The 25298-nt window shown below is 47.8% G+C and overlaps 11 protein-coding genes across 13 annotated transcripts; 4 read left to right on the top strand and 7 right to left on the bottom strand.

Annotated features, from left to right (window-relative positions):
• Positions 1-1118: 1118 nt before the first annotated feature.
• On the bottom strand, positions 1119-2452 carry FOIG_01876 (uncharacterized protein; the record flags this gene model as incomplete). The annotated part of the gene is made up of 3 exons (XM_031198879.1): positions 1119-1523; positions 1597-2132; positions 2413-2452. The coding sequence occupies 3 exons, from the start codon at positions 2450-2452 to the stop codon at positions 1119-1121; spliced, it is 981 nt and encodes a 326-aa protein (XP_031070916.1).
• A 94-nt stretch (positions 2453-2546) lies between these two features.
• Positions 2547-4027, bottom strand: FOIG_01875 (uncharacterized protein). 3 transcript variants are annotated; one of them, XM_031198876.1, is made up of 4 exons: positions 3944-4022; positions 3502-3890; positions 2727-3447; positions 2547-2656 (listed from the first exon to the last, which is right to left on the bottom strand). In XM_031198876.1, exons 2-4 carry the CDS (start codon positions 3872-3874, stop codon positions 2641-2643), a joined length of 1110 nt encoding a protein of 369 aa, XP_031070913.1. In that variant the 5' UTR covers positions 3875-3890; positions 3944-4022; the 3' UTR covers positions 2547-2640. The 3 variants fall into 3 exon arrangements, with proteins under 3 accessions (XP_031070913.1, XP_031070915.1, XP_031070914.1); XM_031198878.1 differs by having other exon boundaries at positions 2547-3447; positions 3944-4027; XM_031198877.1 differs by having other exon boundaries at positions 2547-3447; positions 3502-4025.
• A 23-nt stretch (positions 4028-4050) lies between these two features.
• FOIG_01874 (endoglucanase type C) lies at positions 4051-5634 on the bottom strand. Its single transcript, XM_031198875.1, has 2 exons — positions 4976-5634; positions 4051-4927 (listed from the first exon to the last, which is right to left on the bottom strand). The coding sequence occupies exons 1-2, from the start codon at positions 5582-5584 to the stop codon at positions 4247-4249; spliced, it is 1290 nt and encodes a 429-aa protein (XP_031070912.1). The 5' UTR covers positions 5585-5634; the 3' UTR covers positions 4051-4246.
• A 1535-nt stretch (positions 5635-7169) lies between these two features.
• Positions 7170-8468, top strand: FOIG_01873 (uncharacterized protein). Its single transcript, XM_031198874.1, has one exon. The coding sequence runs from the start codon at positions 7365-7367 to the stop codon at positions 8310-8312; it is 948 nt and encodes a 315-aa protein (XP_031070911.1). The 5' UTR covers positions 7170-7364; the 3' UTR covers positions 8313-8468.
• Positions 8248-11852, bottom strand: FOIG_01872 (uncharacterized protein). Its single transcript, XM_031198873.1, has 7 exons — positions 11531-11852; positions 11115-11484; positions 10712-11065; positions 10110-10653; positions 9950-10058; positions 9046-9899; positions 8248-8993 (listed from the first exon to the last, which is right to left on the bottom strand). The coding sequence occupies exons 1-7, from the start codon at positions 11690-11692 to the stop codon at positions 8390-8392; spliced, it is 2997 nt and encodes a 998-aa protein (XP_031070910.1). The 5' UTR covers positions 11693-11852; the 3' UTR covers positions 8248-8389.
• A 936-nt stretch (positions 11853-12788) lies between these two features.
• Positions 12789-14789, bottom strand: FOIG_01871 (uncharacterized protein; the record flags this gene model as incomplete). Its single annotated transcript, XM_031198872.1, has 1 exon — positions 12789-14789. One exon carries the CDS (start codon positions 14787-14789, stop codon positions 12789-12791), a length of 2001 nt encoding a protein of 666 aa, XP_031070909.1.
• Positions 14790-15272: 483 nt separating this feature from the next.
• FOIG_01870 (uncharacterized protein) lies at positions 15273-17178 on the top strand (the record flags this gene model as incomplete). Its single annotated transcript, XM_031198871.1, has 4 exons — positions 15273-15680; positions 15737-16711; positions 16766-16871; positions 16921-17178. Exons 1-4 carry the CDS (start codon positions 15499-15501, stop codon positions 17176-17178), a joined length of 1521 nt encoding a protein of 506 aa, XP_031070908.1. The 5' UTR covers positions 15273-15498.
• FOIG_01869 (uncharacterized protein) lies at positions 17065-18351 on the bottom strand (the record flags this gene model as incomplete). Its single annotated transcript, XM_031198870.1, has 2 exons — positions 17065-17990; positions 18108-18351. The coding sequence occupies 2 exons, from the start codon at positions 18349-18351 to the stop codon at positions 17197-17199; spliced, it is 1038 nt and encodes a 345-aa protein (XP_031070907.1). The 3' UTR covers positions 17065-17196.
• A 238-nt stretch (positions 18352-18589) lies between these two features.
• FOIG_01868 (uncharacterized protein) lies at positions 18590-20240 on the top strand (the record flags this gene model as incomplete). The annotated part of the gene is made up of 3 exons (XM_031198869.1): positions 18590-18702; positions 18757-18821; positions 18945-20240. 3 exons carry the CDS (start codon positions 18590-18592, stop codon positions 19955-19957), a joined length of 1191 nt encoding a protein of 396 aa, XP_031070906.1. The 3' UTR covers positions 19958-20240.
• Positions 20241-20926: 686 nt separating this feature from the next.
• On the top strand, positions 20927-21770 carry FOIG_01867 (uncharacterized protein). Its single transcript, XM_031198868.1, has one exon. The coding sequence runs from the start codon at positions 21195-21197 to the stop codon at positions 21627-21629; it is 435 nt and encodes a 144-aa protein (XP_031070905.1). The 5' UTR covers positions 20927-21194; the 3' UTR covers positions 21630-21770.
• Positions 21771-21887: 117 nt separating this feature from the next.
• On the bottom strand, positions 21888-25253 carry FOIG_01866 (uncharacterized protein; the record flags this gene model as incomplete). The annotated part of the gene is made up of 4 exons (XM_031198867.1): positions 21888-22489; positions 22544-22924; positions 24106-24657; positions 24710-25253. 4 exons carry the CDS (start codon positions 25251-25253, stop codon positions 21888-21890), a joined length of 2079 nt encoding a protein of 692 aa, XP_031070904.1.
• Between the last annotated feature and the right edge of the window lie 45 nt (positions 25254-25298).

Raw genomic sequence — 25298 nt, 5'->3', positions numbered from 1 at the left:
ATAATATGTAAAAGAATGCATCCAACTCGGTGTCGAGACGAAAGCGGGGTCCAAGCTCAGAGAGGCTGCTTACGAAATATCGTTACACCCTAGTCGTTTTGCTGGGTGTAAAACCAATAAGAGGAGGGCTTGGACCGGACGGTATCCCTGTTGGTTCCATAGCATTGTGATCTACGTCAGGACTTGAGCCAATGATATCAGGTTTTGAGCTGGACGGTATCCATATGCCCCAATGTATCCTTCCTTCCGCTTGCACTGCTGACCATCGCCTTCGAGAGTAATCAAGACGTGCTCAAAGTATTAAAGGACCTTATTAAATAAAAAAAATAATAGCCTGGTCCTTCTCCTTAAGTTTATTCTTATCCCTGAGGTAAAGCAGGATCTTACTACTTAACTTCTTTCCCCTTAATACCAACCCCTCCCATTTACTCTTCTACTTATACCAAAGGTCCTCAAGGAAATCCTTTAAGAGAAAGGCACGCTAAATTATATAAAAGGAGGAAAGCCAACAGGTAACCACATTAATAATAACATCTAGAGGTTTCTTTACTCAAAACACCAGATTATTAGACTTGCTATATGCGGTAAGCTAAAGAGACTAGAGGAGATTAGTAAGTCAGTCTAAGTAATAGGTCTAGAAGATAAGGTTATAAAGTTTTCTAACTAGTCCTTTCTATCTCCATAGCTCATAGGCCTTCGCATTAAGGGTCTCGTTCTATTGGATATTATCCTCGAAGGCCTCGGAATTATGGCTAAAAAGTAGTGCTTTAACGGCGAAATTAGGAATATGGCCAAAGCAGCGTAATCGCCGAGTTTTATACTCGAAACTGAGCGCCTTCCCAACCTCTTCTATCGCTGTGTCGTTATTGCTGGCGTTATCGAGTGTGAAATATCCTACCTTATGGTTTATGCCGTAGCTTCGAAGGACCGAAACTTGTCATGGCCTACTAACCACTCGCAAGTGCCTTCGGTTCTGCTATTACATTTTTCGTTGTGATGGCTACCAACCTGTATCGTGCTGATGTACTCCATAACCCTGATTCTCTCGGCTTCGTCCAGCTTTGCAAGCACAGTAGTCACTGTATTATCGATTCTACTCAGCGGCAGTTGTAGACTCCTCAATCTTCGCGGTGCTTTTTGCTTCTGGCCAGATTCACAACAGTGTCGTAAGCTCGAGCGGTGTTTTCTAAGTCTTGCTCAAGTTCTTTCACATCTGAAACGCGTTTCTCCCCGTGACCTGGATCTAGAAGAGCTTCAAGAAACCGCTTCAAGTTTCCTTGCTTCACCTCTTGGTGTACAAGAGTAAGAAACTCCAAACAGGTTTTATACAAACTGACCAGCTTCGTCTTCAGGTCGTCTTGGATAGGAGAAAGAGGACGATCGTGAAGATAAACTTCTTCGTATATTGTGCCGCGCCTGACGAGACACAGAACCATATCCGTGCATCCCATAATGGACGCAAGGTCCTCACACTGGAACACGTTCGCCAGATCGCCATTAGCCGGCCATCTTGTGATTATAGACTAGGAGAAACATAAAGTTGTAAACTATAGGTGACCTTTTCAAAGAAGTCCAACTACACATATTGGGACTCACCTTGAGAAGCACTTTTACAGCATTCCAAACAGTCGGGGACGGTGCAGGAGCAAAGTTGATAGCAATGTCTCCGATTGCAGTCAAGCAAGAGCTAACATTATTCGTGTAATCCCTCAGCAAAATGGGGCGACCGCCGTGCCCAAACTGCCAGGCCTTTTCATCATGTTTCTCTTCGCTGCTGCGAACCAGGTCCACTGGTTCAGGGAAAGGGTTGGTGTTGTCGGGCCACACTCCGACATTCTCGTCAATCCACTTCTGGGTGTTCTCTTCCACCGCATTGTAAGCTTCTTGCCACAAATGCAATTGTGCTCCAAAAGGCTTTGTTTTTAGAGATATCTGATCAGAATTTGGTACGGAGGAACTTGACTCATTAACAACGATTGCAGACGTTGGCCCATCCGTCTTAACTTGTTGAGAAATAGGATCGCCAGTAGGAGGTGGCGTTGAAGCACGTTGCTGCGTAGCTTCCGAGCCCGGGGTCAATGGATTGCTTGCTGCGGTAACAGAGTCTGTCGGTCTTGAAGGCTGAAGGTCTTCTGGTTGTGTTTTGCCCCAACATTTAAAGCAGCATGATAAAACCGCTAGGCAGCCCCCACTGGAGTCTTCAGGAGTTGATATAACGCAAAAACCAGAGTTCCCCTGGCAGTTACGGCACAAGAATAAGAATTGAGAAAATAATATATTTGAAAGAGGGAGATTAGGATGGCTTTTTAAATATTCAATATTTGGATTTCAATCATACTTTTAGAGCCAATGAGAATATACTTATGCGCTGTCTATTGGTTTTAGCACTGTCGAAAAGGGTAATCATATCACCAGCCAAGGAGATTGCGGGGTGCTGGCCTGAGACCTGCATATACGGCAGCACCCAACAGGGAAGAAAATGATGAGGGAAGGGACAACTAGGTAGCAGGTCGGTGACGATTTGTTTCCTAGACGCGTAGTAAAATTTGATAGAAAGAAAGGGACATCACAGATACAGCAACGAACTCATAAATCATCAATTTCATTGCAGCCAATTCAAACAAGCACCGCCATATAAGACTACCGCCTTCTTCTCCTAAATCAGACAAATCATTAGCAATCGCCTCACGCTGACCAAATACATAGTTCATAAAAAGTCACACTACCCTTCCATCTCAGTCCGTCCTGGATGTTCATCATCCCATTCATCCTCAACATCCACATAAGAATCCTCCAGAGATACCGTCTTCCGTCGGTGTCCACCTCCATATAACGACTCAAGCTTTCTAGAGTCGAGAAAGACATTCTGCATCTCCGAGATGAGGTGCTCCTCTTCAGCATCGTCATCGGAAGCTCTGAGGCGGAATCTGACAACCCTCCGCCCGACGCCGGATGTAAGGAAGGGCTTTAGGAATGAGAAGATGGACCAGGCGAAACGTGCAAAGAGATATTCTCGGCTTCCTTCAACTAACGTCTCGACGGGACGGTTCTGATACAAGGCTGTGAACTCTGCTTCCCTTCCGTCAAGTACATGAAGAACATATTGGCTGTTTGCTTCAACTCCATTTGCTTGACCGCTTTGCTTTGGAATCAGAGCAAAAACGCTTTGATCAAAGCATACGTAGAGGTCGGCCTTGAGCGGTAGAATATTGTGAGGGTCATCGATGGTATGTGATCCACCACCGTAGAGACCCATGCCATTTTTGCTGAACCAACTTTGTTCTTCTCTGGGGATCAGGTGCGCCCATGTAAAGGCATAGCTGGTGTTTGTGATGGCACACCTCTTTGCATAGAGTGATGTTCTAGAGGTTGGGACACTCCACCATTCAGGTAGTCTGTCATGGGGAAATTGCCAGTCTCTGAAGCTTGGAACAATTGCATATCGATCTGATAAGTGTTAGTAAGGATGCCCAGTCATATGAGTGAAGGCTTTTCCATTACCATCGCCCTCGACGAAGAACCAGTAGTCTCGCTGCAGCAGTATCGTCTCGTCTTCAGATACTCTATCCTTTCCTCTCTCATCTCTCGCTAGGTACCCTTTCTCAAAAGCATTATTCGCGACGATCTGGCACGCTGTAAGGGCCGTCAAATAGTGCACACCAAAAGCCCCCTCTGTCGTATTGTAGTCGACACGCGGGAGGCAAAAAAGAAGGTTCAGCGGTTTCAAGTAGCCAGGATGATAAAAGCGGATCTGATCTCTATTAAGATCTCGGATCTCGAGCGACGAGACGGCAGATAGTGAGCGCGGCATTGGAACGCGATGCTCTAAGTGGCTGAGATGAAGTTGATGATTGTTGGAAGCAAGAAGACCCATGACGTTTTTTTTTTAACTTGAATTAGCTCTTGATCAGCGAGATCTCAGCCACACGTGAAGATGACGTACATGGATGATGCTCAAAAGTCCACTAATGCAAGCCACTCGGGACGGTTAATATCGGGTACGAAATCAAGATCTGGTGTTGACGATATTCATGGAATAGAAAATGGTGAAAATAATATACTCTGAAAAGACAATCATTTATATACAGTTCCTAATACCCGATATGTTCTCCTATCCTAGAAAGAGTTTTTCCGCCCCGACATACGTGTCAAGCTAGTGGACAGCTGTTTTGCATATGTGCTCCAATAGCTTCACAGCAAGTGGACACTCAGGATCCATATTGAACATCGGTGTTGTTTGATGTTTTTACAAGCGGTGAGGGCCAGGATAAGCAGGAGCCTTGACCGACGAAGTAGATCCAATCTCTCCAATTCGGATGTTGCTGAATGTCACTTCAGGGTTGGGCTGCACCTTGACGATGTTCTTGGGATCGCCCTCAGTGGCGTCACAGGGTCCAGCAACACCCTGATCTAACCAGGCCATGAAATCACCCTCGCTCCACCAAACGCTCATGGCGAGGACCATGCCGCGGGACATGGCATCGCCCATCTGCTTAGTACCGCCAAGACGCATGTACTCGTTGGCGCCGGTGGCAGCGCAGTACTTGTCGTTGATGAAGTTGATCTTGGGAGGGCCGGAGATGTTGACGACAGCTGACTCGATGACCTTGTTGTCCTGGATGTAGTGGCGGTGCAGCTCGATGAGGTCGCCCTGCTTGTTGGCGACGAATTGCGATGTCACGGTGAACTTGCGGGTGCTGTCGACCTTGTACTGCTTGCCGCGGCCGTAGAAGTCGGTCACGTTGATGCGGTTGTGGTTCCAGCCGCAGCCGGCCTTGTCGCATATACCGGAGCTGCCGCACTCGTCTCCGGTGCAGCCGTAGAGACCGGGCTTGTTGCAAGGGTGAGGAGCAATGTGAGTTGCGCGGGAGTTGGCCTCCCAGATGTCGAGCTCGTTACAGCAGACACCCTGTCCCTTGATGTTGCCCTGAAAAGGTCAGTACAATCATTTAATATGGAAAGGGAATGAACTTACGACTCCGTTAATGAAAGGAGTGACGTAGCACTGGGCATCACAGTATCCAGCACCATAGTAGGCGCCAGCCTTGCTGTTTCGGCTCGTGCTCTTACCACCATCCTGGGGCATCTCAGAAAGGTACAAAGCACCATTCATACCACAAGGAAGCTTCTCCATCTCAACATCGAAAGAGAACTCAGTACCGGTGAGGTGAAGCATCTCATACTTCTTCTTGTTCTCCTCAAGCAGATAAACTCGAGGAGAAACAAGCTGGTTGTTGATAAGCTGCTGAAGACGAAGCTTGTTGCCAGAGGTAGTGATACCAGCGTTCTTGTAAGCGTTTGAGTCCATACCACTGAGGATACAGTTCTTGGCGCAGGAAGCCTCATCGGGACAGGCTGTGGCGTTGGGCTTTTGTCCCCAGTCACCGCAGCCGGCGCCGTTCTTTTGGTGGATGCCGTGAATACCTGCGTCGGCGACGATGTAGTTGGTCTGCTTCTTGCAGCCGGAGGCCTTGGTGCAGCGATAGGTCTCGAGCTTGGGGTGTTGCTCCTTGGCCTTGTCGGGGGTCTGAGCAACAGCGACCTGAACAGCCAGGGCTGAGAGGATGAGTGAGAGAGACTTCATAGTGAATGAGGTTCAAAGATCAGGTAGTGACTTGTCTAAGGAATGACGAGATGAAGAGCATGAGAAACATCGTCAAGAGCCGCCGGAACTCGGTTTATATCTATTCTTTCTATCCATCACTCTACGGATAGGGGTCTTCCACTTTCGGCATCACCCCGAAAATCAATGCCATGAAGGTCCTCACGGAAGCTGAACCATACTGCTCCGAAATCTCAGGTCACGACTCCGGCGTTATACAACGCTAACCAATCAAGATCCCTATATCTCCGCTCCCTCCGTTTTCCTAATTCGAAATGCCAAGCACAACCAGTAAAGAAACAAGTACCGAGTTTCAAATAGTTTCGCGGGCTTAACCCATGTTTATCGATTAGTGCGACCGAGGAGGGCGGGCCGAAATACCGCGACGATATAGCCCAGGCTGTGATTGATTAAAATTTCATGGGTTTCAGAATCCTTGTCAAGTCATTCAATGGGGGAAGCGTGTGGAGATTTCTCCAGATTTTCCCACCTACCATTTCAGAAGCGAATATTTGAACGGACGACTTGGCTACGGACCGTCGGGAAGGGATGTATTGAGCCGTTGGAATGGAGAGTCATGTGAATGATTTGGACTTGTCACTTCCCCACTGGATAAATAGAGTCTCGCCGAGACGGAGACGCAGGAGGGTATCATTCCGCTGAGAGAGTTGTCGGGCCGTAATTTATATTCTCGGTAAGACGATAGGTTTCAACTAAGAGTCTGGGCGCAGATGGTTGAACCTTATGGAGATGAAGACGGTCGGTTGCGGATAAAAGCTGTCGTACCGTTTTGAAGTGAGGTTTTGGCGATAGATTTATGACCGATTTAACATTTCTCTACGCCGTAGAAATGTGCTGAGTTTATTTGAGAAGTATGAGTTGATATGTGAGTAATTTAAGCTCATAGATAAGCTATTCTGTTCCTGCAGCGGGATCCTGCAAATACGGGATGGACGACGCTCGAGCCATCCTGTCAGCGTGGGGGAATGCGGCTCATCACCAGCATTTGCCCTGTTCAAACCAGCGTCGGTATCAGCTGAAAGATGAAATTCCGATCGGTTACAACTTTCAAGGAACATGGCACACGTCAATGAATATCCTTCAGCTCCTCGTCTCCTGATGACACCTGTCAGCTTGTCGGGCCAAACTACCCTGTACCCAAGCTACACTAGGTAGGAAGAAGTTAAGAACAGCTTCGAAACGGCCCGAAAAGGATGAATAATGTGATAGCTTGATATTTCATATGCTGAAGCTTAGGGTAGGTACCAGTTGAAATAGTTGTATGTTGACAACGAGTCAATCGTGGATAGTAATAGAACGAAGTTTGATTGAAACCTACCGTCAAAGAACGGGGAAGTTGCAACGAAAATATACAATTGTTAGAAAAAGATACTATTTAAAATTTCAAATGACTTTTATTCTAATGTTCTTATGTAAATACATAAATAATCAATCAAAGGACGTTTAATATGTCAAACTCAGTTTTGGCCATTTCGCTTGTTGGTTGGTCTGCTTGTGCAACTCAAAAAGACTTCATTTGACACGTGATCTTGATGCAACCCTCGCAAATATTTGTCTTCTATTTTTGTCAACTGTCGGTAGTTCATGAACAAACTCAAATCACAGATCCTTTGAAGGATCAGCCTAGAGCGATCTCAGTATCGAAAAGTCTATCCGACAGTCCGTCTCAAAATACCTCTGAATTAGTTTGCGCTCAAACCCAACATTTTGGAGTCCTTTGCTCTAGACCAAAATACGCGACATGGATGACCACCAAGACAAGATCGCCACTTTAGCCGATGGGAGAAAGGTTTCATATGCAGTTTATGGAGCCCAGGATGATGATACACCCACTTTCTTCTATCTCCACGGCTTTCCGGGGTCTCATCACGAGGGATACGTGATCAATACCACTGCAGCCCAATATGGCGTACGCGTCATTGCACCAACGCGACCAGGGTACGGCGACTCGACATTTCAGAAAAACAGAAGAATTCTCGACTATCCTAAGGATATACTCGAACTAGCGAATATTCTATCGATCAAACAGTTCGCGGTATTAGGCGTCTCCGGTGGTGGACCCTATGCTATCGCCTGTCTCAAGGATCTTCCCCCGGACCGTTTAGTTGGCATCGGCACTGCCGCTGGCGTTATGCCAATGTCTTTCTCAACGCAAGGAATGCTTACAATGACACGGCTCATGTTCAACATAGCGCCTTACGCTACAGGAATATTAGGCTGGATCACCGATAGAGTGTTGGGGAACACAGCGCGAGACACCAAACACCCAGAGAAGTTGGAGGAGATGATGGATAAAGACATAAGTGCAAGATCAGCCAGCGACAAAGACGTATGGGAGACTCATCCGGACTTGAGAAAGTCTTTAGGGCGAGCTACGAGGGAGGCAATGAAGCAGGGCGGCTATGCGACTGCGTGGGAAGCACGATTATTTGGAAGTGATTGGGGGTTTAAGCTGGAGGATGTCAAAGTCGAGAAAGGAAGAATGATAATGTGGCATGGAGATTTAGATGTCAATGTTCCGATCGGAGTGTCTGAAAAGGCTGTTCAGCTTATGCCTGGTGCAGAGCTGAGAGTCATGAAAGGGGAGAGCCATATGAGTTTGATGACCAGGGTGGATGAGTTCACAGTGGCTATGAAAGATATGATATTGAGATCACAGCCGGGGCCTAATGGGAGGTCAGAGAACTAAATAAGTTGCTAAACATAGATTGGAGTGATACCAAAATCATATTGCTAAAGCTGGTCTGAACATTTCCGAGTGAAGGACTATTGGCAGTTGACATGAGTACCATCCAACAAGCTTCCAACCTCATCCAACTTTCTCTGCCACGAGTCAGACTCAACCTTTCTATCCTTCAACTTATCCTCATTCGGCCCCTCAGCATCCACAAACACATTCTCACCCAACGTCATCTCTCCCTCATACAAGTGTCGTCCAAGATCATCAAGCAAACCCGGCCCATGAGCAGTAGCATCCTTAGGATCCTTCCAAATCTTGACCTTGAACTTTTGGCCCTGACGGAAGAAGAACTCCTCCGCCAAGTCTTGGTTCCTCTCAGCGAAAGGCTGCATCGAATCCTCGGGGATTTCAGAAAGACCGAGGATCATACCCTCTGCGAGAAGCTCGGCGACGGATTGGCGATGGTTGATCTCGGTAGACAGACTTGGGTTGAAGGTGATGTTGTTGGCTGCGAGGGAAATGTTGGGTGATTTGACGAGCATGTGTGAGCAGTGGATCTCCTTCTCGTTGCCGTAGAGGTAGAAGGGCATGACATCGGCGGGATAGTCAATCTCGCGATGGATGGAGTTGAGAGGGCGGCTCTTGACTACTGAGTTGAGAGTGATGGTTCCATCTCTCTGATGGTATTTCCTGCGAGGCATTAGTAGACTGGCCAAAGTGGGATCTCAAAGATACTACTTACTTGGTTCCCTTCTCGTACATGATGACATCCAAGCTACCAAGTACCTCGACAACATCCTCAATAAACACCTTCTCAGTCGACTCAAGCATCACAATACTATCCTGGTTACCCCCAGTAAGCTCCTTGTGAAAATCCCTCAAGGTACTATCAAGAGTCGCGGACAGGATAATCTGCTGCCGTTTTGTCGCGCTGTGGAACGAAGCCTGGAACGACAGGAATACCTCAGAAGAACCAGGTGTGCCCTGCACAAGGAACTGGACCTTCTTCTGACCAGGGTCGTTCCTCTTCCGAACTTTGTCAACCTCATCGCGAATGACTTCCTCAAACTCGCGCATCAACTTGTCAATGAAGTTCTGACGAGTCGGGAATGGACTCATAACTACGTTTCGAATAACGAAAAGACTTTGGTTAGACTTTCCAACTCCCATTCTCTCCATGAACTTATGAGCGCAAGACCCATAGTCCTCATGGAGAAACTGTGTTGATGTCAGGAAGATGGGGATCTCGGTAGGATCCGTGTTAGCAGAAGTGATGGAAAGTCTATCAACGACTCTTTTCATGAGATAGTTTGCCTCTTCAAGATCAGTGTTCAGATTACCGTCTTTGTCTTTCCAGTTGAGAGCAAAGCAGTTGATGTTGGTGTCTGAACCGAGATCTCGAATGATCTTCATGGCTTCTTTGGAGGCGAAGATGTCCTTGTCTTTCTTGCCGATGATGAGATCGCGGATCTTGTCGCGTTGCTTTTCGACAGGCTTGGAGAGAAATCCTCGACTACCGTTGTTCTCTGCCGCGAGCATGTTGAAGGGGACGCAGATGAAGTCGTCGTTGATCATGGTCGCGTAATGAGCTGAGAGCTAGGAGATCTTAGTACACAAGTAATGGTAGAAGGAGTTCAGAGGCTTACTCTGGCGCTTGTAAAGGTTGCTTCGCCGAGTAACTTGCCATAGCCATGATGGTTGAGGCCAATGGTTGAGTTGGAGAACCATGCTGACATTGCTGAAGCACCGGGTTTACTAGAAGGCGACTTAGTCGTTGTGAGATACTGGAACTGATGAGCAACTTACCTGCCCTCAACGCCATAGACACCAATATTCTCCGCAGAGCCCTGCGAGAGATACGGGCCAGACCATGTGACCAGATGTCTCATCCTTCCATCTTTGTAGACCAAGCTCCCAGCAGGATACGGGATATATCCAGCCTTATGCGGATCAACAGTAATCGAGTCCGCCTCAGCCATAGCCTTGATGTCCTCAACAGTCTTGGGATCGAGGTACCACTCAGGCTCAGGCTTAGAGGAACCCTGGTCCTCAACGCTGTAGCGTCGGTCGGGATTCACCATGGTGGCAAAATAGCCTCCCCAAGCTGCATCAGCATGAACGAGGAACGATAGGCCATGCTCCTCTTGGAACTTCTTACGAAGGCGGAGGATGTCGGTGAGTCTGTCGACTGCGCCCTCTTCAGTGGATCCGATGATTGCTACGACTGCGAAGACGGCTGTTTCGGTCTTGACGCATTCTTCGAGATGTTTCTCAAGGACCTTAATGTCGATCTGCGCAGCGTTATTGACGTCGACGCCGATCACGTTGCCCGAGCCAAGGCCGGCAATGGCTATGAGTGCACTGGTCAGTACCTGTTGATCGTTGAATACAGCGGGGAGATAACTAACCAACTCCTTTTGGCCAAGAATAGTGACGCGTCTTGCTGACGAAATACTTGATCGGGTTCTTGACATGGAACTCTCTCTCAAGTACCTCGCGCCCAATGGTCTGGATGTTGAACTCATTGAGGGCGCTCTCGAGGAACTTGCTGGTAATACCAAATTGCTTGTTCAGCTCATTGGGAAGATCAAGAATAACCTCGGAGCGGAGGTTCAGCAAATCCCATCCTTGAAGATCCTTGAAGAGTGTTTTCTTGGATGCGTGAAAACACCGAGTGGCGTAGAACTTGTCTCCAATGAACTGAAGTTTTCCACGCCGTAATGCAAGGCAGAGACTAAGTGGATAAAACTTGAGGTTTCGAGCTACCCTTGTTAGTATCCATTTCACCACGACTAGGATGAGAATACGTACCAACCCAGATAGACTCAAGATTAGCAATCGTCCCATCACAAGTAATATGACCCCAGGAAACCGGAGATTTCTGCGCATCCGTATTGTACCCGAAAAGCTTACACAACTGCTGCCCAACCCGAAGTTCAACAAGCGTCGTCATCGGACTAGCCTCGAGCGCGACATTGTTCGGGTTATACAGCATGGTCATGAAGTACCCGAGGAGTGACGACATGGTCAGGTCAGTGCACATGTGCGCTTCATAGCGGGGTGACCAGAAGGGGGCTGAGTGTTCGCCAAGAAGTTGTGCGACCTTTTCGGTGGCGAGGCGGAGATCGGATCTGGCTTTGAGGAAGACAGGGGACCGGCGGTATTCTTTGGAGATGAAGGCCTGTGGAGGTTAGCGAGAATGGGAAACAGGGAGGGAAAGGACGGACTTGATCTTCGGGATGGTAGGCTTGACGAGCGGCGAGGAGTTCATCGAGAATAGTGTTGATGTTGGCTCTGAAGTCGGGAAGGTTAGAGCCCTTGGGCCCGATGAAGTATGCGTGGACAGCATCGAACTCCTTGTCCCGGATATCGTCGTTTTCCTTAGGCATGGTGATTTATTTGTTGAAGCTGTTAATCTAGTGATGTTAGAAGAGAGTCGTTGAGCCTAGAGAATGAGATTTCTTCCCACGAGCTTATGTATTCTTCGGGCTTACATCTTCATTGATGGACTGACGTATGCCTTCTCTCCCTTGATGATTGATGAACAAGATCAACATCTAGTACGTAAAATATTGTCTCATCACTTGCCATGGAATGCTGCAAGACTGGGTAGTGGAGTTCGATATGCAGCATGTCTTCACGAAAACTGAGACCTGCAGGCCGGAACGAAACCGGCCGGCGGGAATCGCAGCAAGGGATCCTCAAAGACAGCATTCATGTGAAGTCATTGAGGTCATGATGCATGCCACATTACAAAGACGGGACTGGCCAATTGAAGCATAGGCAGTACAACGCCGCAGGAACTGGAGAACATTCTACCAAATCTATCCTGCTTCCGAGAGACGCAAGTACCCTAACTACTAAAGCGAAATATCAGGTTCTAGGGCACTTATGAACAGCAAGGTTTTGACAGCAACAGTGCATCGGGACCCAGTTCTGTCAGTCTAGCGAGTGACAGCAGAGCTGTGGCTTTCGATAGTTCCGAGCCGATCAGTCCCATGCAGGAAGGTGATCTCCAGGGTGCCGCGGCTTCAGCCGCCCGCTATGACCCGTGTCTCAGATTCGACCAACCACGACACCCGTCAAGATGCAGCTATGTCGAATTCGGCGCCAAGACAGGGAGGCTCTTGGTGAGACAACAGCTGAGGCCCTGTAGTCAATCGTCATGACTGCATCTGTATCACGGTTTGCCTCGGCGGTGGGCAATCATGGCATTCCACGTCAAAGTGGTCGGTATCGAGGGAGGCAATGTGGATTTTCTGCAGCGGTGTTGAGCTCGGCGCTGGATTTGATGTAGCCGAGATGGCTTTGAGAAACGTCCAGAGATCTAGGTGCCAGCGATGCTGCCTAATGGCACATGATCTGTCTGATGACACCAAGAATAGTCAGAATGGCAGTTGCAAGAAAGCTACCGTCACGAAATTGACGGCGGCAAGGACTAACATCTTGAAAGCGAAATGCTTAATCTTTTAGAGCTTCTCAGTATCACACATTATCCCTAGGAATCGTAAAAGAAAAGTCCCTTCCAAAGACAGCCTCCCCATTCTCAAAAGCATCAAGACGAGCAGTAATGGTCATATCAGTTTTAGTCATCTTCATCTTTGTCCAGCCCTTCGTCTTGATAACGATATCATCTCTCTCAAAATCCCTCTCAAATCGCTGCTCAACCTCCGCTGACAACGGATCATCTGGCTTCATACTTGATTTCAAGCCTGTCCACCATCCATATTTCCAACCTGTTTCGTTGACTTCCCACATACCATCGTCCCAGTCAACGCAAAGTGCAGTCTCGTCAGTGTCCCAATCGTTTGTAACGTAGTTTCTATGCTTAGCTGGTCGGAGTTCAGTTTGTGAGAGGGTTCCGTTGACGGCTGGTTTAAAAGGTTTGAGGTGAGAGTCTTGTGGATTATCGCCCCGCTCTGGGAGATCAAGAGTGCTGTGGGCACAGTCGATGCTGAGGGTCGTGACTTCAGGAGATGGCCAGACCAAGGGGAAGTAAGTAGAAGACAACGCAAGGCGAAGGCGACTTCCAGCACCGATTCGCTGCCCAAAGTGATTCAGTTTCAGTGTAACCTCGTAGAACTTCCCAGGCTCTAGAGGCCGCACATCTTCGTGGCCGTGGCGATGTGTCAAGTTGAGTACGCCATGAGATACCTTTGTAGCAGCGCCTTTGGGTAGTACCTCCGACAAGGTTGCTGCTACGAGAGCATTTGCTTTATCGCTCGCAATGCGCAGTTTCAACAGCGGAGCCCCAAGAAAGTCTAAGGGCTCGGTTAGAGGTTTTGAGTCAAACAAGAGACTTCCTCCAGCTTCAAGACGTTGATCCCCTGGCCCTTCCCCTTCGACGCCAAAGATCAGCCATCTACCACCAGCAAAACCGACTGTTTGAGGGGAGCAGATCTCAAGTTTCTCATCGCTGTTTGAGCTCCCGGTTGTTAATTGACCAGACGAGAGACCCAACCTCAGAAAAGGGGGCTTCGAATCAGACCAGCTATCTTCCGCCACCCAGCGGCCTGGGCGATCCTCCATGTATGGCGCTGGAGGCGTCGGATCTTGAAGATAGCATCGCAGCATAGGTTCATGCATAATCCCCGTCTCGCTTCCTTTCAACCACTTATCCCACCATCTAATGGACTCTTGCAGAAAGCCAATCTGCGGTCCTGGGTACCCAAAGTTAGGATATTTGTGACCCCAAGGACCAACAAGGCCCTTTCTAGGCACCTTCAGATTCTCCAACATCCTGAAGATCGTGTTGGTATAAGGATCCATCCATCCGCCGACGAGATAAACTGGACATTGTATGGAATTGTAGTCTTCGCCAATAGACGCATGTTTCCAGAAATCGTCGCGTCGCTGATGCTGATGCCATTCTTCTGCGAAAAGGCCACCTGATTCAAGTCGCTTTAGCCAGAGGTCCCGCCACTGATCACCAACCAGTGCTGGATCAGGAGGAGATGAGTTAATGGAGAACATAGACGCAGCCCAGGTCAGATTTTCTGTCAAGATACAACCGCCCATGTAATGAATATCGTCATCATAGCGCATATCTGTCGAACAGATAGAAATGACAGCTTTGAGCTCTGGCGGCCGACAAGCCGCAACCTGTAGCCCATTGAAGCCGCCCCACGAAATACCAATCATTCCTATCGACCCCGTGCACCATTGTTGGGCAGCGATCCATTTAAGAATCTCCAGAGCATCGTCTTGCTCCTGCGGTAGATATTCTCCTCGAAGGATACCTTGAGAGTCACCTGTTCCTCGCATGTCAACGCGGACACAGGCATAACCATGAGCTGCAACGTATGGGTGGTTCATGGCATCGCGAACGGCAGTCATATCTCGCTTTCGGTAGGGTAAGTATTCGAGGATTGCTGGGACAGGGTGAGACTTGGCGTTTTTGGGTAGCCATATCATGGCTGATAAGACGGTTCCATCACTCAAGGTGATGGGCTCATGATAGATGATGTCAATCGCCGGGAGTTGCATTTTCGATGGCCTTGATAGATTTGAAGGCTTCAGGAGTTCCAACTGTCGCGGTAATTGGCACTCTTGTGTTTACCTCGCTGGTTTCCAATGACTATGAAGAACAGACTCAATGTCGAGAATGAGTAAATCGAGAAGAGTTTACCCCAATTGGCAAATTAGCTTACTCCTCTAGGAAGGCAATCTAATCACCGTCGGCCAACCACCTAAATATCTCAAAGGACAGAAAGTTATCTACTACGCCGAGCGGCCGAGTTCCGGGTTACATCGCGACCGAATATCATGTTATTCCCCGCTCTTCAAACGAACCCCGCCCCCATTGATGCAGATCACGACTCCATACGGATTGATAGTGATTCTTATCGCTGAACCAAGGATAGAATTACCCTTCTGAGCATCGCTTTATCTTGAAATTACAGGCCCTTCGGTTGCACTTTTAATACCCGGGCAGAGTTCGCCGATGAGATATTATATAGCAAGACATTGCTTGAACGCATAAAACCGGCTTATAGAACTATTACCGTCGGATAAGACGGTATTTAGCTTGGTTCTTTATTTCCAGGTCTCAGATAAGATCGCTGGGCATAATATTTCGTGTTAAATTAAAGGTGACCAAGGTATCCGAGCTTTGTCGATCTCTTGATCGTATGTGATACTTTTCTCTCTCGCCATCCCATGCCAAAGAATAGTACCCTCTCACTTTGTTTACAATATGTCAGCTCTTGAGATTACTTCCGCAACGGCGGGTCATGAGCTTGATGACACGAAGAAGGTCAAGGATGAAGATATTCAAGATGTCGAGATCGGAGATGTCAGGAAGCCAGACCTGTACAGCAAGGTCTCTGTTTATTTAACCATGGTCTTCTCGGGCCTTGCCCTTGGATCAGATGGCTAGTAAGCATAACCACCCCATGGTGCTCTTCTCCATGCAGGCTCTGACAAGTTTCAAGCAATGCTGCAGTGATTGGTAACCTCGAACTCCTCTTCGCAACCCTCTACCCCGAAGCCCTAACATCAACAATGCGATCCCGTCTCTCCAACGCCTTCCTCATCGGCATGATTGTCGGCATGATAGGTTTCGGCGTGGTAGTAGACCAACTGGGTCGTAAAACCGGCGCCGTCATGACAACACTGATCCTCCTTCTTGGCATCGCAATGAGCGCCGGAGCCAGCGGCTTAACACCAACGGGTCTGATGTGGATGCTCGTAATTGCTCGTGGAGTAGCTGGCGTAGGTGCCGGAGGAGAGTATCCCGTTTCAGGTGCTGGAGCAATGGAGGCCTCTGATGAAGACGGCCAGTTTCGCAAGTCGAGAGGTTTCATGTTTGCCATGGTAGCTGATCTCTCAGCTGGTTTGGGATATACTTTCGGTGCGCTCGTTCCACTGCTCTTACTACTTTGTGTGCATCAGAGAACGGATCGATATGAGACTGTTTGGAGAGTTGCACTTGCGCTGGGCGCAGTCCCGCCACTGTCTATCTTTTGGTTCCGATTGAGGATGAGAGTCTCTACGGCGTATCGAAACTCAGCTCTTCGAAAACAAAGGACACCGTATGTCCTGATCTTCAAGAAGTATTGGAGACGCATTATTGGTGCTGCTCTGAGTTGGTTCTTGTATAACTGGATCTCGATTCCCTTTGGCATCTTCAGCTCCGTCATTATTTCAAGAGTCAATGCTTCGAACTCACTTGTCCAGAATCTTGGTTGGGGAGCGTTGATTAATAGTTTCTACCTGCCTGGTCCATTTATTGGCGGATACCTCTCGGATAAGATTGGGAGGAGAAAGACTATGGCTTTGGGATACACGCTTCAAGCTGTTCTCGGATTCGTGCTTGGTGGTGCAAATGAGCAGATTCAAAAGGTCTTCCCATTATTCGTTGTTCTATATGGTATCTTCCTCACTCTAGGTGAGGTCGGTCCTGGAAGGTTAGTGCTAGCTTGGTCCACCATCTCAGACCCACCGAGCTAATATCATCGTAGCACTGTTGTCATCGTGGCAACTGAGCCATTTCCAACTTCGGTTCGAGGTCATGCTCTTGGCTTCATCTCCGCATGGTCAAAGGCTGGTGCTGCCATCGGCACTCAGGTAAGTCATCCCCTGGTTTCTTGTTTTATTCAGATGCCAACTTATTCAGGTTTTCACCGCCATCCTCAGCTCATACACCGATACCGTCAAGGGCAATCAGGTTGTGTTCTTGATCGGCTCGGCCTTCGCAGTTCTGGGCGCACTAAATGCATGGTTCGTTGTCCAAGATGGCGAGAAGCATCTCGAAAAGGAGGATAAGATCTGGAAAGACTATCTGCTTGAGCATGGATGGGATGCCAGTTGGGGTGACCATCAGACACAAGATCCTGTCGGAACATTGAAGGATGAGCTAAAGCCAACATCTTGATTTGAGGAAATCGATAGCTTATGGTAGTAGTGGTGTTTCCCCTCTCGACATCCTCCAATAATTCGTCGAGTTAACCAATCCCTGGCAATTCATAATCGTCCACCCCCACTTTAGCAAGAAGTCTGGTGTTATCTCCCAACTGTCTATCAGATGAGGTTCTCCCCATAGAATAAGTCCTGACCCTGCAGAAACAGCGTCCTGGTCACCCGCAAGATTTCTCCTATTAGTAGACATTGGCAGAATCGGTGCCTTGAACAGGTCCAAGTTAATCAAAGTCCCAACTAAATCTCTCAGAAAGTCAACATGGCTAAAATTGAACTCATGGCTGATGAGATTCTCCCGCATTATCGGACAAGGAAGACAATCGATCCAAGAAAAGTGGTTGAGGCTCATCTGGACTTGCGTTGGGGCCAACGAGCCACGGTATTCTGGTGTCTTGGGTAGTATGGAAGAATATCTTGGAAAAGCGAAACTTGTGTCGATCGAGGGACCTGGCGCACAATATGGCACTGTCAAGCTATCCACCATGAATTTGTTCTTCCAGAGGCCACGAAATACATTATACTTGACTAGATGAATCAGATGATCGATTGGGAGCGGGAACCATAGCTCTTGGTTCCGCGTCGCCACGCTACTGCTTTCTTCTGTTCTGGTTTGCGCTGTCGTGTCTGGGGCTGCAGTAGACCCTTTCGGAGGTCTCGGAGGTCTCGGAGGTCTAGTTGCACCGAACTCATCAAGCCTCCAGCGATTGACTTGATAATTGTATCGCGCGTCTCTGGTTTTCGACTTGTCGCCTGTCACTTTACGTAACCCTGGTATACCTAGTCAGCTTCATGAGCTTTAAGTCCTCTGATGGCGTTTAGAGCATATGAAACAGTAAGAGTGAAGGAATTAACGCTTATATCAATTAATCCAAGTGGAATACGTACTGGAAGCTCTTTTATAAAGTCGATTCTGGACTTTCTTTCTTTGTTTGGCCTCTTCATCTGATGCATCACGGAGTACAGACTTCGACCGTGTGGCACCACCAGGCGAATCGATTTTCACCGCTGGAGCTGGCATATTCAATTTAGCGTACGCGTCAGTCTCATCAGAGAGGCCTGAGTTAGGTTCGAAAAGGAATCGAAGGGTTACAGGAGCAAACTCGCGCGTTGGGGAGTTTGTCATCAACATTCGTTGATTATCTCAGGCTATACCGAAAGAGGCAAAATGGTCAGGTTCACGACACCAGAAGGAGTTTGGAGCTAGGCTCAGATTGGTAAAATGGTCAGGTCTTGTAAGATGAACTACGCAAAGCAAGAGACATGTTTGTCGACAATAGAAGTATGAATTGTTATAAAGAGACCATTTAATGCCATAATCGTTTCCATAATCATCAGGCTCATGCTGCATAGGTTGACTCATTATCATCATGTCCTCAGTCCTTGGCTTCCTCCGCCGTAATTGGCAGGCCTACTCTCCCCCGGAACCACCAAAGAACACCAACCCTATCAAGTTCGGAATTCTTGGTGCAGCAAATATTGCGTAACTAGCCATGTTATTTCGAGATTCTAGTCAGTAATACTGACGGTTTACAAGTGCAAACGCTTTGATCGCTCCAGCGAAATCTCACCCGGATGTTAAGATCCATGCTGTAGCGGCTCGTCAGAAACATAAGGCCAAGGCATATGCCAAAAAGCATAATATTCCTCACGCGTTCGACAGCTACCAAGTTACACATTCACAGTAAACTATTATTCTTTATCCAGCTAACTTTGTCTACGTAGCAATCCTCGATGACCCCTCCATCGATGCTGTATATATCCCCCTTGTCGCTGGCTTACACTACGAATGGGCAATCAAAGCAATCGCTAAAGGAAAGCATGTACTACTTGAAAAGCCAGCCACAGTCAATGCAGCCGAGGCGGAGATGCTATTCCGGTCGCCACTGCTACGACAGCCCAATGCACCTGTTCTTCTCGAAGCAATGCACTTTCGCTTCCAGCCGAGTTGGCAATACTTCCTCAGCTTGGTTGACCATGAGAACATACAAACTGTCGACTCTGTCGCAGAGTTACCATCGTATATCATACCCAAGGGAAACTCACAGCTCGAGTATAACTTAGGTGGCGGGACTATGCTTCATCTGGGCACATATCCTATGTATGCACTGCGTCAGATCATGGGTGATGAGCCTAAGGAATGTGTTACGTGCAGAATTAGGAGTACTCCTCCTCCCGTCGATCTCTCCGACGAATCTACTGAGGTCCGTTTTCGCTTTCATGGTGGACGGATTGGAAATGCTGTAATCAATGCGCGAGCATCAGTTACCACTTTGCCAACATTCAACATATTGGTGTGTCATAAGGAAATCAAGTTGGAGGACATGACACTTCCGAAAGGACAGACTAAGTGGACGCGCAGGAAGCTAAGCATCAGCAACTTCCTTATATCATCCTTTTGGCACCGCATTGATATCGTGGACGAGTATACCATTCGGGACGAGACGAATGAGAAAGACTTGAAGAAATGGACAGTCAAGCAGTCCAAGAAGGTCTATACGTTTAAAGACGCCAATGTCGACCAGCCGAGTGAGCCATTTTGGTCATCATTTCGCCATCAGCTGGAGCAGTTCGTGAATCGTGTTCGCGGAAAACAGGGATCTGGACTCTGGGTTGACCAAGAGGACAGCATTGCACAGGCGAGAATGATCGACATGGCTTATGAGAAATCTGGACTGCCGTTGCGGCCAACAAGCAAGTTTAGACTGGAAATATCTACGGGCAATTTATTGGGTTGAAGTTTTTGGCGGTGAAGGCGGCTTGCTCGGGCTTGAGCTGAACCAGTCTTGGAGACTTGGAATGCTCACAGCAGCCACCTTAGACACAAACGGAGCAACGGCTCCGCCAACGATGTCTCAGAAATGTCTTGCGAGATATGCTTAACCCTAAATGGTGAGGCTGAATCACCGAATAAGTGCGTGGGTATTTATTTCGCCCTATTAACTGATTAAACTTGTTTATGATTAAGAAAATTTATCCCTATTATGTTCCCTGCATCATGCACTCCAAAAAGGACGATCGCTCCCCTACCTGAGTCCACTCCCTGTTGCCCGTAAGCTGTTCGTCTTCCGGACAAGCCGTATTTACAAGCAACCATCACCGGCAATTGTAACTTGCTGCAAAGTCGAACGCAAATCTGTACGGCATTTTCCTCATCCATAAGCCAACGTGACATAGAGCCAAAGCAGTTGTAACGTCACAGGGTAGCAAAAAAGGCTAAATCTGGGGGAGCGGGTAAGCCCGAGACCCTTGACCCCTGACACGGTGGATGCCGATGTTCCGAAATAAACGATCTACTCCCCCAGCCACGGCGTCATTAATTGGAACGTAGTATTCAGAAATAGCCCTATTCTGAGCAAGTTTCCCACGCATCGGGACAAGCCTTTTCGATAATCTACGGCGTGGAATGATCGGTGAACAATACGAACAATCACTTAAAGTCCCCCGTGGTTTGCCTGCAAGGGGACTAGGCTCTTGGCCAAAAATAGCTACGGTTCTAACTGGTTGTCTCACGGGAAATACGAGATGTACCTAACCACTTCTGGGTGGATCATGCTATAGCTCCATACAAGATTCTGGTCTTTGGCCACGTGAAGGCTTAACTTGGGGATTTAGCGTGGTAATTCAGGGTCGTAGCTCGGGCGGAGCGGCACCATGGCTTGAATGGACCCTTCGAGATTCTCATGGCTGATCTGTCATGCCATGGACTTCAGAGCCTCAAACTCGTATACTGCGAAAGGTCATATAATTGTCTCATGATTGAAATGTTACATTCCGTGAGAGAAAAAAGTATATAAGGAGGACGATGCACTGCTGGTAAATTGTTTTCTCATCAGCTTCAACTCAATCACTCTTCACTCGCTTCAATCACAATCGCTACCAACACTCAACTACCTTAAGAGTAAGCGATTTCAATCAAGTCTAGCTCCCAGACACTAACATCTTCCAGAACACCAAACAACCTCAACCATCATCATGCAGTTCTCTCTCGCCTGTCTCGCTACCATCCTGGCCACCAGCGTCTCCGCTGCCCCAGCTCCCGCCGTCAACATGATGGCCGCCAGCCCTCAATGGACCATCGAAAACATGCAGCGAAGCTGCGCCAAGGACGACAGCTCCTGCACCTGGAACTTCAAGATCGACACCCACAAGGGTGCTGCCACCGGCTGCAAGTACGTTGTCAAGGGCAGCAAGGCGTCTCAGCGCAACGGAGGACCGGTCAAGTGCGGTGACTTCACTATCACCTCTGGCTGGAGCGGCCAATTCGGCCCTGGAAACGGATTCACCACTTTCTCTGTTGTTTCTTCCAAGCGACAGATCGTCTGGCCTGCTTATACCGACAAGCAGGTTTCGAGCGGAAAGGTTGTTAAGCCTGATCAGTCATATACCCCTGCCAACCTTCCCAACTAAGCGATGGAGATCTTTGACACTAGTACATAGAGCATGGTTTAGATGTGGAGATTCATGTCATTATTCGCGATGTCTTGGATGTTCAATGTCAGTATAGTCATTAATACATAATATGCAAACATCGTTTGGAACAAAAGGAACTCAGTGACAGTTTTATTGTGCAGTGATACCGCAGAAAACAGTAACTTGAAGAAGCTAGTACAGGTCCGAGTTTCTGACTGACTTCTCTGTGGTGATTATAGGCTCTCAGACCTAGGTTTACCTCTGTGTGACATCACGAAGAATTTGCTCCCCCAACTTTAGATGTGGGAGAAGATCATGAAGACTTTCCATCTCCATCGGAAAATTGCTACATTTGACATCGAACCCAAACTGGCCTCTCCTCAACAAATTTCTCCAACTCCTTTCCACAGTTGAAGAGATCTCGCGGTCCTTGGTGCTCTGCCAAGTGATTTGACCCTGGTATCGGTCCAGCCTCACGTAGCGGAAAACGTCAGCTTGACCAGCTTCGTAATTCCAGATCTCCAGAATCTTGACAGCGTGCATCTTCTTTAATGCTTCTGCAGCATTGATAAAGAGATCCTCAGTAGTGTTATGGAAAGAAGATGTAAGTGCGAGAGTCTTCAATGCTTTGAACTCCGTTTCTCTGAGCCGATCAAAGAACGTTCGTGCATCGAAAGCATATGAAAATGCAATATGCTCAAGGCGATCCGCGGCGTGGAAGATTGAGTCCAGAAGGGTTTTGTTGGATCGTGGCAGTACCATTGCCCCAGCCCACTGGTGATATGCGGCATGGAATTCTTCAAAATAGGTCAACCGTTTTGTTGAATGTGGTACTAGAAACCCCGACCGCTGGAAAGCTACTATATGTCAATATCATAGAGGTTAGAAGTGGGAAAAAGAGAAATACATACTGAAATCCCATTTTCTGTCTTGACTAGGATTGCCATAACACCACCTCTCCAGGTGAATATATTCAACACAAGGAGTAGAGGAGATGATCTCATAGAGAGTTATTGGAGAGATGTTTGGATGGTATTTTCTTCGAATAACCAGCTCAGCGATAGCATCAACGTTAGGAAAACTCGTGGCCCCTCGTTGCGGCAAGGAAGTTCGGTCGAAGCTAAGAGGTTCTCTCCCTAGGTAATACTGACTAAGAATGCCCCAATATATGTGAGGATTCACATGGCGTAACGAAAGGTTCGCAAAAGGGTCGAGGCGATTGTGGCTGGAGCCGACTTGATCATCCAGCTGCATGAAACTCCTTGCTGTAGGAGAGATGATGCCCAGCTCCACTGTAACATGGTTTGTCTTCCATCTTGAGAGAATACGCCAAAGAGCGTGCACCGCTTTCGAAAACTGTACCTGGTCATCATGGCCACCATGGGGACAGTTATATAAGACCTCGAGAAGAATGTGCCTGACAAGTGGTTTCCGATAGGATCGAACATGACGCTTGAATGAGTTTAGATCGCGTGATGTGATTGTTATATGCTTAAATGTTTCCTTCTCAATGACAGTTTGCCACGTTTTGGATACACGAGCAAAAGTTGATAGGCGAAAATGAGGTTTCTCCGATTCCTTGTATGTCTTTATCAAAGACTCGATGATGTATAATTGGATATCGAGAGGGAGCCTCGTGCGAGGTGCTGTATCGTGCACAGCGAGTGTTGTGGGACAGCTCATGGTACCATGTACTGAGAGTATCGGGGTAAAAGGATGGGTATACTGAAAAGTGATGAATAAGAAAGAAGGCTGTTACTCTTGGATATCGAGTGGTTTTATACTAGAAAGGATTGATCGTTTGGAAGGAGAAAAGAAAAAGAAGCTGCAGGTGTTTGGTAGGATACTTCTCAAACACATTGCGTGAATTTATGCCTTAAGTGCTCTGTGGTGATATAAGCTCTCGGACACAAGTCTCAACTGCAAATAACACATCTGGCGCACATTGTGACCTATGCAGACTATTGGAGAATGCCTATGTATATATCCATGACACCTATAAAAGGCCTCCGAATAATCCCTTGGATGACTCAGATACACGTGTCATAATATCTTTCCTTGAGGGGAGATGTGCTATTCGCCGTTAAGATATATAACTGAGAGTCTATCATCACCCAACAGAACTTAGTTTTCTTGAGGGGGGCAAATATATCAGAAATCAACGTTTTATCAGCCAAGTTTTACGTGGTGATGATAACTCATAAGACCTTGGCCACAGACCTTTAATGCGCCGAGAGGGGAAAAAAAAATGAAACTAATGTTGTGACCTTTATGTGGCACGATGTCAAAAATGTGTTTGTAATTTGCAGCTGAGATCTACGGTTGAAAGCTTATGACTGTCATGCAGAACTAAGCTACCAGCGAACCAGACATCTGGATCACATGTCGCATAACAAGGCCCGTTTCCTGGATACATCACGCAGGATCTGCTCTTTTAGCATCAAATGCGGGAAAGTTTTGGTAAGCTTCATACGAAGGTCCTGGGGCAAATGATGCTCCTTGACCTCAAGTGTGCGGCTCTGCCTACCAGTCAAGACATTCTTCCAGGCGTTGCGTACGCATGCAGGGAGCCTATGATTCCCGCTGCTCGTCCAGGTAATCCGACCCTTGCCCTGGTCGAGCTTCTTGTAGCCGAAGATATGAGCTTCCCGTTCGGAAGATGCACCTCCCAGTCTTGATATCTCGCACTTCCATATTTCCAGCATCTCGAGCGCGGGCATTCTCTTGGCGGCTTCTGCAGCAGTTATCAGGAGCGCATGGTCAGAAACTCCGTCGAAATGATAGGTCAGTGCCAGGGTTTTGAGCTCTTTAAACTCTACTTCCGCTTTTTTGCAGTGATCAAAGAAGTCGCTTGCGCTGATAGCATAAGACACGGCGATATGTTCAAGATGGTCCGAGGCTTGCGAGATGTGGTCCAGTAGCTCCGTATTTGGTGCTCCGAGATTCATTTCGGGGTACTGACTAACGCTGTGGAAATAGGAAAGTTGTTTCACTGAAGGTGGTAACGTAAACGGTGTCGAGAAAGCTGTGAAGTGTTGGCATAAAGAAAACTAAGAGCTGAGGAGGGAAATACATACCACGATTACTGCAGATGCCAAATCCACTCCCCCATTCCTCTATGTGTATAGACTTAATAGCGGTAGTGGACATAATTACGCCAGAGAAGAAATCTGGCAAGATAGTCCAGTCGACGGACCCGGGCCAGGTGAGGCCTCCACTGACTCTGAGGATGATGGATTTGACAAAGGGTCGCCGCTCTGAGTGGACATACTTTTGGAAGACGGCAAGGTCAGCTACAGTTAGTCTCAAGTCCTGAAAATTATGCTCCTCCACCAAGCGTTGCCATGTTCTGGAGACAGTGGCCAAGTGTGCCAGTCGTTTGCTGGGGTGCTGGGCGTTCTTATAGAGCTCGATTAGGTCATTGACTATACCGACCTGGACGTCGAAATGTAGACTTGTGTGTGATGTTGGGATCCACAAGGCTGTTGTATCTGGAAGGGATTCCATGGCATTGATGTTGTCTCGCAGGATCCTTGATTTTCCTGGTGCTGAGTTGGATCGTCTTGGGGGACGGATCAGAGGCACCTTCTTATACCCCGTGACGGCGGGCGATTGAGTCATCTTTTAGGTTTTTATAATATCAGTTTTATACTATAGTAATTGGTT

This window comes from Fusarium odoratissimum (genome assembly GCF_000260195.1).
Source record: "Fusarium odoratissimum NRRL 54006 unplaced genomic scaffold supercont1.2, whole genome shotgun sequence".
Classification (NCBI taxonomy): domain Eukaryota; kingdom Fungi; phylum Ascomycota; class Sordariomycetes; order Hypocreales; family Nectriaceae; genus Fusarium; species Fusarium odoratissimum.
This window is presented reverse-complemented; position numbering and strand designations above follow the sequence as displayed.